Genomic DNA, 12,232 nt, shown 5'->3' with positions numbered 1-12,232 from the left:
TACCCCACGATGAGTATATGGATGAAAGACCTATTCTCCTTGTAACTATGCTCCATAATTGTCCATGGACAGAAAATAGAGCACGTGTATGGAAGAAACGTACCAATTCAAGAAGGGACCGAAAATGACAATATGAGGAAAGGTATCTATACCACTCGAACAGTATCTGTGCAGAGGAAATGTGCGTCTCTCTTATAAGACCGACCATTTAGAATTCCTTCAAATGCATGGCAAGACAATGAACGTATGCAGCAAGTGCGATTTTCACGGGTATGTAACGAAAGAGATTGCAAGAACCCACAAAGCATGTAAAGCATAGCATGATGATGGACCATATAGTCATGAGCGCCCACAGAACAATACACTCTCAAGAGTAACTGAACCTCAACCCTAAAAATACCCAACGCGCTGTTAGTTACCCCAATAGTTCGCCGAATCCGAAAGCATATCAACAAGTACAAGGCCAAAGTTAACGTGACAGTAGAGGACGATAGAAACGAAGTAGTTGAAATTCAGTTGGTCGCCCTGAGAGCTCGTAGCCTAGCATCCAAGCCATCCTCAACTTCAGTGTCAACTTGTTTCGGAGCCTTAACCTCCTCCTTAGGAGCAGCAGCAGCATCCTGCTCCAAAGCCATCCGGAGATCCACCCCAGCGTCATCAGCAAGTTGCTCCATCAGGCGATCCACATCGGCTTCACCCTCTGCGCCATTCTCCTGCATAGAGATCCCTTGCGCAACATCCTCGATCGCACTGCTAGCAATCTTGAAATCTTCGGAGCGCGCCAGGAAATTGTTCGCATGGGAAACCAAGCTCTCAAGATTTACACTCTTGGAGGCAGCATCCAGGCCCCGTGATGCCAATGCAAGCGTCCGAGACGTGTCCCGAGTGCTCTGCGCAGCCTTGAGCTCGTTGATAATGACATCTGCTCTGGCAGCCTCCGCCTTGAGGGTCACCTGTCTGCGTTTTTCTCGTACGGCAGAAGCGGCATGGATGCGGGCGATCTGAAATTCGCGGTTTTTCATGGCCTTGTCAGCCTTAGCTTTCTCGGATTTAAAGGTCGCTTCCGCACGGGCGGCCTCCTTTTTCAGTCGATTAGAGTGTAGCTAAAAGATGGACAATTATAAAATTAGCCAACTGACAATTATTCAGACAAGGGAGCGTTGATAAGCGGGCAAACGCTGAAATGTTGCCGCAGAGAGGGGGAATAATGGGGCACCGCCTACCTTGACATTGGTGCGGGCTTCAAAGATAGGATCCTTCCGAACCATTTTGTTCTAGGACTGAAAGGAACAGGTGACGAAAAATAGAGTGGGCACAAGAAGGGTATCTAGGCAAAAAGTGAGGCTTGGGCGCATGGAAGAGATAGGAAGTTTGGGGTCAAAAGATAGGGAGCGGGAGGCAACATTCAGCCCCGATGGACAGACAGTCAGTCTAGATGGGAGGGCGGGGGACTGCGTGGCAACGTCATCCCGATCGCCGTATCCGCTGCGCGCGGAGGTGCCACTACAACCTGCATGCCGACTACAATTGACAATAATGGTAGTGAAGTAGTACCGCTGATGCCTAAAGAATTGATGTGGTAGCTACAAGACTATGTATGGTGCCCAGCTACTTGCAAATCTAACGGGCTCAGAAACTGTATTTCCTGGTCACCTGTCGGTTGAAAAAAGCGAAAGAGAAATGACGAGCAGACCATTAACTGCTGGATTGAAAATCTAAAATAGAATTATAAGAATTTATGATAATTTACAGCCGGAACCTCAACTATGCTTGCCCATCAGGAGAGACGTCAACGCCTCTTGGGTGCTTCGTGAACTCCATGAACTCCGTGTACTCCTTTGAGACTTGCCAATATTACTTCGCCGTCCAGTTTTCGCTGATTTCAAACCGCTCAAGATTCGTTTGCGTCGTCCCGGCTTTTCGAGTAGGTCTATCGTCCACGCCAAGGTCAACAAGGACTCCCAGCTCCATTGGACTCCGTTACCATCGATAGCCGATGCATCTCCCTGGCGAAACTGCTCGCTAACAGCCAGCTGCAATGCCCTGCCCGTCGCATCGCGAAGTGGACGCGCCAAGGCTGGGTTGCACGCTAGAAGTCTGGCGAGAAGTCTCATCCGGAAGACCGTGGGGCGGCTCGATGCCTTCGAAGCCAACAGATTCGGGGTCGAAATCAACCATAGAATCAAATGGAAATGCTGATAGATCTCCTCCGTCGAGAACGTCAAAGGCGAACCCGTCTTCAAGGACTGAAGAATCTGACCCAACGGGTGAATCAACGTTGAATAGGCGGTGGAAGTCATCGTCAGAAAGAGGAGCTGCAAGATCATCGGCAGCGTGAGGTTCAGGGTTTGAGCCGACGTCAAAGAGAGAGAGGGCACTTCCTTCTCCTTCGAGTCCAGCGACGGACACTGCAGGTCGCACAACACCGCTGCAGGATGTTGTGTCACGTCGGAGGACTCAGCCAGAGTGGAAGGCCTCAAGGTAGGGGAGTAGTCGGTGATAGAGGGTGTGGGGAAAGGAATCCGTTCAAGAGGGATTTCGTCGCGCTCTTGTTTGAACAGGGTGGGGGTGAGAGTAGGAGAAGCGGAGACAGGGGAGCCGGGCTTGGGAGTGTTGCCGCGGGAGCCCCGGACCTCAGCCGATAGTTGAGCGACTTGTTGGTTCAAGCGATTGTTCTCGGCTTCCATCTGGGATAGTCGTTGCAGAAGGAACTGGTTCTGCTGTTCCATCTGGATCTTCTCATTTTCCAACTTCTCCATTTCGAGCCTCTTGCGCTCGCGTGATGTTTGTGCTGCCGCACGATTACGAAGGACGCGCTCGATACGACGTTGCTCTTTCTCATCTTCAGTCTTGGCCCGTTTCCTGGATGTCGAATTAGCATCATGTGAATAGATATATAGTTGTATTTTGATCTAAATGTCTTACCTCGGAGGCAAGTTAGTCTTCGGGACAGGCAATTCCTGGCCCCATGACTTTCTCTTCTTCACAGGCTTCTTCTCTTCGGCTTTGGTCTCCCCAGACTGCATCGACGAGTCATCAAGCGACGTGTCCGCCGGGGACACTGTCAGCAATGGCAACTCAGGCGTCGGGGAGCCGGCGAGGGAGTCGACTGGAGAGAATGCTTCTTCCATTATTGCAAGCGTGACAGGTGATTGATCTTTGATTGTGGATCAATCAGATTACTATGAGCCTTATCTTAAACCGCACTGCAAGGGAGGACGGTGATGTAGGTCGACACAGCTTGGTTGTGGAGGTCTGCTTGCCCGTGTCACAGGAACACAGGCCACGGTGTCATAACGGGGGAAGCTGGGGGGGCCAGGCCTGGCCAAGTGGTGCCTGGGGTCAAGTGTACCAGACAACAAGAGGGATAGGGCCAAGAAGGACAGGTGTCCTCAATAAACAAGAAAGAATAAAAGGTTGAGAGTGAGGACGATTTCCTGATCGACTGTGAGAGCTGGGGGAGTGAGCGACTCTTTAAAAGGCCAACGTGGTCAGATCAGGCCGCCTCCCTGCAAGTAAGGGGGCGGAGTCATCGTCGTCAGCCAAGTTCCGGTAACCGTTACAGACCCATTACGCCCCTGTGCAATGTCCGGTTGGGTGAATGTGCCCCTTTGCGCCCCAAATGACCGTACGGTAAATACTCCAGGCACCATGGTTCCCCGTAACTTTACACAAGTACGTTCTGTAAGCCAAATGCTTGGGAGAGGAGGGACTGCGAAGGGAGAGAGAGAGACCCCCCAGTGTGTTTCCCCCTGCCACAACATTGGAAGCCCCCTTCTGGCCCCATCTTTCACACCTTCCGTCTCAAAGCCCTCTTTACCTGCGACAAGTCTCGCTCTCAAGGTGGAACCCTCCCCCAGTGGCTCCCTGCGCCCCTCTTGTGGTCTCAACTCGCAATCTTGCGGATCATACTCCGTAGATACCTTGGAGAAAGGTACGTAGATACTAGATAGATGATTGACGGACTTTACTCCATTCCACTTTGTTCTAGCCCAATTCCCCACGGTGATTATTCTTCCGATGATGCCTGTGCCATTTTTATCTCTCGCACTGCCTCTCTTTGAACACGACCCCCGCCGATGTCTTACTTCGTCCGGCAATTAAATCCGCAAGCTTTAGTAGATAGTAGTTCTATTCTGTATTACATACAGCCTTTGCTTTCGCTCCTTTATGTGCAGTATATACTTAGTTGTGACTGTTTTTCGATTGGGGAGGCTTTATTTTCCATTGATGAGATCATTAATTACCTAGAATGTGTGAAGTGTGAACGCGTCTGGACTCTTATTGTGCACCCCTTTTGAGTGTGGCATCCAGGGCTAGGGTGAAGAGTCTCCAGGGGGTAAAGAACGTGGTTGGCGCAGTTCATTGGTGATAAGACAAAGTGAATCCGTGGAACTTGATCCACCGTGGCGCCATTCTTAGAGACGGAGGGTGTGAAAGATGGGGCCAGAAGGGGGCTTCCAATGTTGTGGGCGTGGCAGGGGAAATCATTGGAGCGCCAGTATCTTTGGGGTCTGGAACTTGTTATTCAATTTCCCGCATTCCTTGACCGACTTGGTTAGCGGGTGGAATGTACCAGAAACACGGGGGTCACCCTCGACGGGCTAACTATTGCGCAATGCGCATACACAGTACTATTCGGGACATGGCCTGATATCTAAATAATTAAGTCCGACGGTCTCCCTTCGCCGTTAGATTGATCTTAGCTCCGACGCAATATAGACACTTATCGAGAGACAGGGGGGAGTGGGGGAGAGGGAGCAAAAAGCATCCCGTACTTAATTAATAACGCTTCTAGAAATCCTACAGCCCTGTCAGGTTTGGGGCCGCCTCCTTCGCGCTTTGTTGCACTCCGTCAGAACGTAGGAATGATGTATGAATGGTGGCATGCGCTTATGAAAACAAAGCTGTACGTGACAACAAAATGTGTTCACCCCCTCGTTTTCTAGCCAATGGGTTGGTTCTTATCTACCTTTTACTGTGCTCAAGTGAGAGCACCTAGCTGCCAAACTCATGTGTAACCGTGGGAATAATATGTGCCTAAGAAACAAAAGAAATGGATGTAACAATTCAATAGCCCAAAAATAACGCCCATGCCGGTCACGACTCGTGATTGAATCATAGCAAGATGCAAATTTTTCGAAGTCACCGGGGGGCACCTCGTCTCGCCTCCCAGTTTACACTCCTAACGCGGTCCCGCAGCAGTTCGTCTATAACGTGACATCCATCGTATCATCACCGGCATCAATAGCACCTTGGTTTTCCGGGTCTGGTGCAACCACACCTCGTCCTCTACCTGCCAGCAGTTCCCGCCTGACCTCGGGTCCGATATCCTTGTGTCCACGGACCAAAAGCAAATCCAAAAGCGCCTCACGCTGATCCTCGGTGATATCATTGCGGTAGCGTTGCGCAAACACCAGCAGAGACTGGTGCCAAAGGACAGGAAGCTTGTAAACCTTGTTGGCTTCACGGGATCCATCGGTCATCATGGCATCATTGTCGGTAGCACGGAAGCGCAGGAAATGGAAAACGAGGGCGTCAATCACCTTGTAGGGAAGCGCATACTTCTTCTCCAGGAAAACGCGAATGAACATGTTCACTGCACCGGTACTTTCCAAAGAGCGCAACGACTGTTCAGCAGCGAGATCACACATGCGGAGTAATGCTGCAGCTGAGTGCAAGACCGGGATAGAGACACGTGCAATGACAGAAGAGACAATATGGGCTTCTCGTAGTGTGCAGGTTCCGCTCGACACCAAGGGGAAGAGTAGGCCCTTGAAGAAACAGGCGGGCTTGTATAGCGCTTTCTTCAACGCATTGTAGGTGTGGACATTGAGCTTCTTGGTCTCATGGATTTCCTCCCGGACACGGTCAAGGAGCACTGTGGCGATGAACTCCTGTGCGACTGCTGGCTTCGACGAAATGAAGATTCTGGTACCGGCATAGACAGCATTGGCCGTCCAAGACTCAGGCCGTGTAATATCGAGAAGGGTGGGCCAGTTGGGCACAGAAGGAAGGATCTTGAAGGGCTTCGGAAGAGGTCCAGATTTGTAGCGAGAAAGTATCATGCCGACCCTTTGATTTTCGATTAGCCTTGCGTGAACGGCAACACGGCGCAATCCGTACTCACTTCTCATATACCTCCACCGCTTTCGCGGGTATTTGAACAGCATCCTCCGGTAATCCACCACCCTGAATGAAGGGCCCGCCGCTCTCTCCGCCCTGCTTCGCTTCATGTTCCGCGATCTTCTCCAGAATAAGATCGGCTAGGTTCCTAGTCTGACCTTCGGCTTCGGGTCCACTGGGGTTGAATATCGGGTCTTCGTCGCCTGCAGGAATGAACTTGTTGAACATATCAAGATCATCGGGGTCGACCTCCTAATCGATATATCAGCAAAAGGGTTCCCAGAGATTTTTGAAGAGAGAGATTCCAGTGACATACAACTTCCTCAATTTCCTCTTCGTCGTCCCATTGGTCGTCTTGGAATTTTTCGTCATCGGAAAAGGCCTCATCACCTTCCAGGCGAGACTCAAAATCAAAGGCTGCGTTCGTCATATCAGCAGCAGCGCCTGCTGTGGCTCTTTGTTCTTCAGCATCCTCATCAGCCAGTTCCTGTCCGATTTGCAGGATCTTCCGGGACATCTTCGCATCAACGAAGCGCTCCCCATCTTCTTGTTCGTCTCCCTCACGAGACTTGCGACTGGACTTTTTGGCCGATTGAGTTCTCAGATGACCAGCAGTCATATAATCCTCAGCTAGAGGATTGTGCCGGCGGCCGGCGGCGGAGCGAGAGGATGTTGCCTTGGGCATGGTGACGGTGCCCCTTTGGATGTGTGTATTAGAAACCGAGGTTTATATGATACCAAAAGGCTCCAGCTAGCACCGAATCCACCTAATCACCGGATAATAGGCACTGCGAACGTGGATCGTCTCTCTCTCTCGGGTATCAACCTCCAAGAAAATGTGTGTAAATTTCCAGGTCATGTGATTCAAATTTTTTGTCGAGCTCTTTTTTTTGGCGTCGCCAAAGCGGAGTCAGTCCTCACCGCTTTATGCATGCTATTTCTTATTGGATGATATCTTATACCGCCTTTACCCCTCTTATCTCGAGGCACCACTTGGCCCTCGACACCTGCCGGCAGTACTGTAGCTCACCGCCTTTAATCGGCGACAAGATTGCTTTCCGCTCGTCGCATGCAACTTGCGCATAAACAACAGGCATGTGATGCAGGACGGGCCTTGAGGCTTGCAAGAAGAGTTCAATCAACCCCTATTTGACCTTATACGACTACCTAATAAACTGACTGCGGTCTTTTTCCTAACTACAACTGGCTAATCTAAGTCGTGTCGACCAGCAGCCCTTGTGGTAAGTCCCAGGGCACTCCGAACCCACTTCCGCGTTCCTCATCTCCAACTTTCTATATGGTGTTCAGGGCATGGTACATATGGTACCTTCAATATCCCTTGGAGGCTCAGCTCCGACACCCACAATGAGAATACAAAGACAGCTCTGGATTCACACTGATTCATATGTAATTCTGACCTTCTGCTACTTTTTCCACAGGCGTTATTGCGACCCCGGGTTATCCTGGAAACTGTAACATCACCTCCGCTCATCGCATATCGAGGCTTCTGGTCACTCTTGATAGAGTCGCTCCCCTCCGAGACCTGTACATTTAATTCGACAAAGCTGTGGTAACAGTATATCTGACTGGCTTTTCCCTGTCGTTGCCGATACCGAGTCATATGCGCAACCTACACCGGACTGTTGGGTTCCCATCAACAAGTATTCCACACTGACGTCTATCCTATCTGATATTGCCCCGGGCCTATGAACTCTCCCACTCAACATTGCATTTTTTGAGTCGATCAACAATGGCTTCCACACAACCGGCTGGGTCTTCTGCACCTTCGTCTAACTTGAACTCTCCGATCTTGCCTCCTGGAGGAACACCATTTTTCGCCGGTTCCTTACCTGATTCTAATGCGAGATCTTCTCCTATACCTGCTAGCAATGCCCCTGCACAAGCCGATGGATTGAAGTCAAAGCGTACCAAACGTGACAGCCGCAAAAAGCGTGAAGCCAAGGGTCTGGATCAGGAAAGCATGCCACCGAAGAAGCGAGCAGTTGCTGTCCAAAACACTGCACTTCCCAGCTCAGATCTCAGCATACTAAGGCCTCTTTTGCTGGCAGAGCCTCGCTCATCCGATCTGTTACCCCCACAACCCCGGCAGCTGAATTTTGTCAACCGAAAAACATCAGACGTTATCGGTCAAAGCTGGGACTTCTTTGAGATCGTCGATAAGCTCACCAACAAGAATGGTTTTCGTTATAGCTACGCCATAGCCGACCCCAGCTTTCCGCATATCAAATACCGCCAGACTGATGTTCAGCCTTACCACGCCCGCTTCAGCTTCGAAGACTCTCCAGCTGCCATACTTTTCAGTAAAGACGCTCTCGCAGTTACTTCTAACGAGCCTTGGCATACTGCACGCGCCAATGTCTGCGCGCGCGAGGGATCTTATTACTACGAAGCGCGCATCGTCAGTGGTGTTATGAATAATTCATCGGCTCCATCTTCAAATAGCAATGGAAATTTACCGTCCAGGGGACATGTACGTCTCGGTTTCGCACGACGGGAGGCAGACCTCGATGCCAACGTAGGCGTCGACTGTTATGGATATGGTATTCGTGATGTGAATGGCGAGGTTGTCAATCGGATGCGGTGCGAGTACTTCTTTCCAAAAGGCGAATCCATTCGTGAGGGAGATGTTATCGGCCTACTAATCACCCTCCCGCCACTCTCTCTTCACAAGAAAGTTGTAGAGGGAACTTATGAGTCAGGTGCGGATGGCGAGGTTTCAACACCGAGCTCAGAAGCCCCGTCAGTCACGAATATAGTCCGTGACCGCATTCCTTTCCACTACAAATCAGACTTTTGTTGGCAACAATCGAACGTGTTTCCAACAAAACAGCTACGCGATTACGCATTTAACCTCAAAGAAACACCTACGTTTGGGCCTCCATCTCCGTTCAATGCTGAGGATGCATCCTTGCGAACTCTACCCGGTTCAAGCATTACAATATACAAGAACGGTGTAAAGATGGGCACTCCTTTCGAAGAACTGTATGCTTTCTTACCACCGGCCAGCCGACTTGCCAATGGCACGAATAACTTGGGCATCGGTGAGCGCGAGAACGCAGATGATGGAATGATCGGTTATTACCCCGCTGTCAGCTGCTACGGCGGAGGCGCGGTTGAATGCCGCTTCGACGGGCCATGGTGGGTGGGCCCGCCATCTCATACAGACAACGGCGAGCCAATTCGGGGAATTGGCGAACGATTCAATGAGCAAATAGTTGAGGACATAGTTGCAGATATCGTGGACGAGGTTGAGGCGATGTGCGTCTGGGGCGGAGTAGACGGCAACGTTGTCAATAACGCAGAGCTCGACGGCTCTGGAACTGGGGCAGTTGGTGGCTCCGAGGTGTTGAAAGGTGGTGTCAGTGCGGCTTATGAGTCCGCTATTCCTCCAGTTGCCGACGGTCAAAGTGAAACTGCTGCTAATCCCGCTGGCAATGGCAACGAAGCCGGGAGTGTCATGGACCTAGATCCAGGCCAGACCACGCTTGAAGACACCACGAGCGCCGATGCCCCGGTCCCAGAAGCACCTCAGACTACAATACCCGAGGTGTCAACTGGAGATGGAGATGTTGAGATGTCTTGAACGCCATACCGTCAACGCTTCGGCCACTGGTTACGGGATTACGTCTAGCATCCCTAACCCAGTCTACTACACCGGCCTTGCCTTAGGGAAGTCGGTGTTGGAATGACCGACACGTGACCAGGGCACGTTACGGGGCTGGTGGACTTATATCACGATTTCGAACTCTGTACAAGTATACATAATATACTAGTCTGCAATAGTTTCCTTTTCTTTGCGCTCCGAATCCCGAGCACATCTCAGTTTGCAAGGTTTTATACAAACTAACAGCGACACCTCTTGGGAGTTACTGGCGCAGAATTTCTCTAGTTTATACATTTTAGTTTGTATACATATAGACATCTATGAATGGAGTCTGGGGTATTCGCATTTATGGAGACAAAAGTTTTTCATAGGTGCCTGCCCTCGAGCATCTCGGCAACCTTCAACACAAGCTCATCATCACCGTATTGGCCAATAATTTGGATTCCAGCCAAATCTCCATCCTCGGCATCACCAGCGCTTTCTGTAGTGACCGGTACAGATATGGCCGGAAGGCCTGCCAGACTAGCAGGCACAGTAAAAACATCATTCGTATATGCCTCCAAAGGCGAAGCTGTCGCATCGGGTCCGATAAGGCTTGAAATGCGTGGTGGTGATGACGGCGCTGTTGGGCAAATGAGAACGTCTACACCGGTGTCTGCAGAATCCAACTTTGATCCCAGTTGTGAAGAAATCAGGGGTTGGCATGCCCTAAATGCGGTGTTGAAATCATGTTGAACAAGGCGGCGAACCCGCTGTGCTTGAATAAAGTAGTTATCCATAGCATCAGCGCTTAGGCTAAATGCCCCGAGCAGGATCCGTCTTTTGACTTCGGAGCCGAAACCTTCACCTCGTGTTTTCGCATATAGATAACTTTCTGACGATGCATTCCCATCTGGTGCTTCAGGGCGGCTCCCGTACCTGACGCCATCATACTTGGCCAGGTTTGAGGATGCCTCAGCAGGCGCGAGTACATAGTATGCCGACAACGCGAGTTTAGTCGTTGGAAGGGAGACCGTTTGGATGCTGTGGCCCTGTCGCTGCAAATGGGCCAGCGAGCGAGACCACGCATGTCGCGCAGATGGAGACAACTCTGATATGTTGTACTCGACTGGAACTCCTATCCTGAGGGGAGAGTTTGTCCGAGACGCCAAGGCAGGCATCCTAAGATGTGAATCTAGCCGCGACCGACTGGAGGGAGAAAGGTTAGTGGGGTCGCGTGAATCATGCTTGTTTACCACGCCTATGTTGCGAGCACGGGTTAGCAAATCGAGACGCAGCGAGACAGGAGGAATCCGACAAAGTCAAGACATACCGAAGACACGGCGAACGCTGGCCACGTCTCTTCCCAGTATTCCGACCGTATCTAGTGAGTTGGCGTACGCAACCACTCCCCAGCGAGAGACTAGCCCATAAGAAGGCTTGAAGCCGACTGTTCCCGTATATGCGGCGGGCAATCGCACGGAGCCGCCTGTATCAGTACCCAACGCTCTATAAATATTGCAGCAATGTTAAGCCAAGCCGTTCCTAGCCCTATTATTCAAGGCGGATCCGGAGAGTTACATACGCATAACATTGGGCTGTCGCAACAGCAACCGCACTTCCACCCGAACTACCACCGGCCGAGAGATACTCGGCATGCAGGTCACGGCGCGAGCTTTTGACAGGACCAAAGTTCGAATGTATAGAGTGGGATCCCATTCCAAATTCGTCGAGATTGGCTTTGCCGGCCACGACGGCACCTGCGTCTTCCAATTGTTGAACAACTGTCGCGTTAAACGGACTGACGAATTTATCTAGAGCGTTTGAAGCGCATGTTGTTGGAAGATCGCGTGTGCATATGTTGTCCTTGATGGCGACCAACAGGCCGTCTACCTCGGACTTGGGCGTCCCTAGTTGGCGAAGCGAGTTTGTTAGCTCTGAAGAAAGCGAGGATTGGTTGCAATGCAGCCTTCATACTCACCCCGGGTGCGCCGCGCATCCGCATCTCTCACACGTTCCAACCATTGCCCTGACTGATGTAGAGTGGTGATTAGCGCATTTAGAGCCGCATGAGAGCCCTGATTAGCCAAGCACTTCTCGGCTTCGCGCAAGAGCGACATTGAGGTGTGTAGCTTTATACAAAAAGGGTACCACCCAGACAATGGAAGCTCTCTAGAAAACCGATCGATTCATTGATCGATTGATTGTATGCGGCGGACTTCCCCGCGGGCGGTGAACGAGACAGGGCGGTGAGTGCTTTCTCTCCATAGTATCATACTGTACGGTACCATACCGGTAATCGAGAGCTTCTCGAAGCTCCAGCTCCTGCTGAAGTAGGGACTTGACGTAGTAAACAAGGACCAAACTCACTGCCGCACACTCAGGAATGACATGGGTTAGTCTTGGTAGCAGTGTCTCTTGCATCTGTGTTTATGATTGTCTGTAAATATCCAAGGATAGAACTCATCCTCCTCCTCTGTCAATCCAGAGGGCCAAAATGAA

At 50.9% G+C, this 12,232-nt stretch overlaps 5 protein-coding genes across 5 annotated transcripts; 1 reads left to right on the top strand and 4 right to left on the bottom strand.

Annotated features, from left to right (window-relative positions):
* Positions 1-512: 512 nt before the first annotated feature.
* Positions 513-1,268, bottom strand: AtWU_04983 (putative SNF7 family protein Fti1/Did2; the record flags this gene model as incomplete). The annotated part of the gene is made up of 2 exons (XM_035500093.1): positions 513-1,103; positions 1,224-1,268. The coding sequence occupies 2 exons, from the start codon at positions 1,266-1,268 to the stop codon at positions 513-515; spliced, it is 636 nt and encodes a 211-aa protein (XP_035355986.1).
* Positions 1,269-1,760: 492 nt separating this feature from the next.
* On the bottom strand, positions 1,761-3,131 carry hacA (transcription factor HAC1; the record flags this gene model as incomplete). The annotated part of the gene is made up of 2 exons (XM_035500092.1): positions 1,761-2,862; positions 2,926-3,131. 2 exons carry the CDS (start codon positions 3,129-3,131, stop codon positions 1,761-1,763), a joined length of 1,308 nt encoding a protein of 435 aa, XP_035355985.1.
* A 2,079-nt stretch (positions 3,132-5,210) lies between these two features.
* Positions 5,211-6,811, bottom strand: AtWU_04981 (snoRNA-binding rRNA-processing protein ENP1; the record flags this gene model as incomplete). Its single annotated transcript, XM_035500091.1, has 3 exons — positions 5,211-6,075; positions 6,131-6,378; positions 6,443-6,811. 3 exons carry the CDS (start codon positions 6,809-6,811, stop codon positions 5,211-5,213), a joined length of 1,482 nt encoding a protein of 493 aa, XP_035355984.1.
* Positions 6,812-7,876: 1,065 nt separating this feature from the next.
* Positions 7,877-9,730, top strand: AtWU_04980 (SPRY domain-containing protein; the record flags this gene model as incomplete). The annotated part of the gene is made up of 1 exon (XM_035500090.1): positions 7,877-9,730. One exon carries the CDS (start codon positions 7,877-7,879, stop codon positions 9,728-9,730), a length of 1,854 nt encoding a protein of 617 aa, XP_035355983.1.
* Positions 9,731-10,116: 386 nt separating this feature from the next.
* AtWU_04979 (glutamyl-tRNA(Gln) amidotransferase subunit HER2) lies at positions 10,117-11,850 on the bottom strand (the record flags this gene model as incomplete). Its single annotated transcript, XM_035500089.1, has 4 exons — positions 10,117-10,991; positions 11,064-11,239; positions 11,316-11,640; positions 11,712-11,850. 4 exons carry the CDS (start codon positions 11,848-11,850, stop codon positions 10,117-10,119), a joined length of 1,515 nt encoding a protein of 504 aa, XP_035355982.1.
* Between the last annotated feature and the right edge of the window lie 382 nt (positions 11,851-12,232).

The sequence above is a fragment of the Aspergillus tubingensis genome, assembly GCF_013340325.1.
Source record: "Aspergillus tubingensis WU-2223L DNA, scaffold_7, whole genome shotgun sequence".
Taxonomy (NCBI): domain Eukaryota; kingdom Fungi; phylum Ascomycota; class Eurotiomycetes; order Eurotiales; family Aspergillaceae; genus Aspergillus; species Aspergillus tubingensis.
Note: the sequence above shows the minus strand (reverse complement) of the source record. Positions and strands in the feature narration are given on the sequence as shown.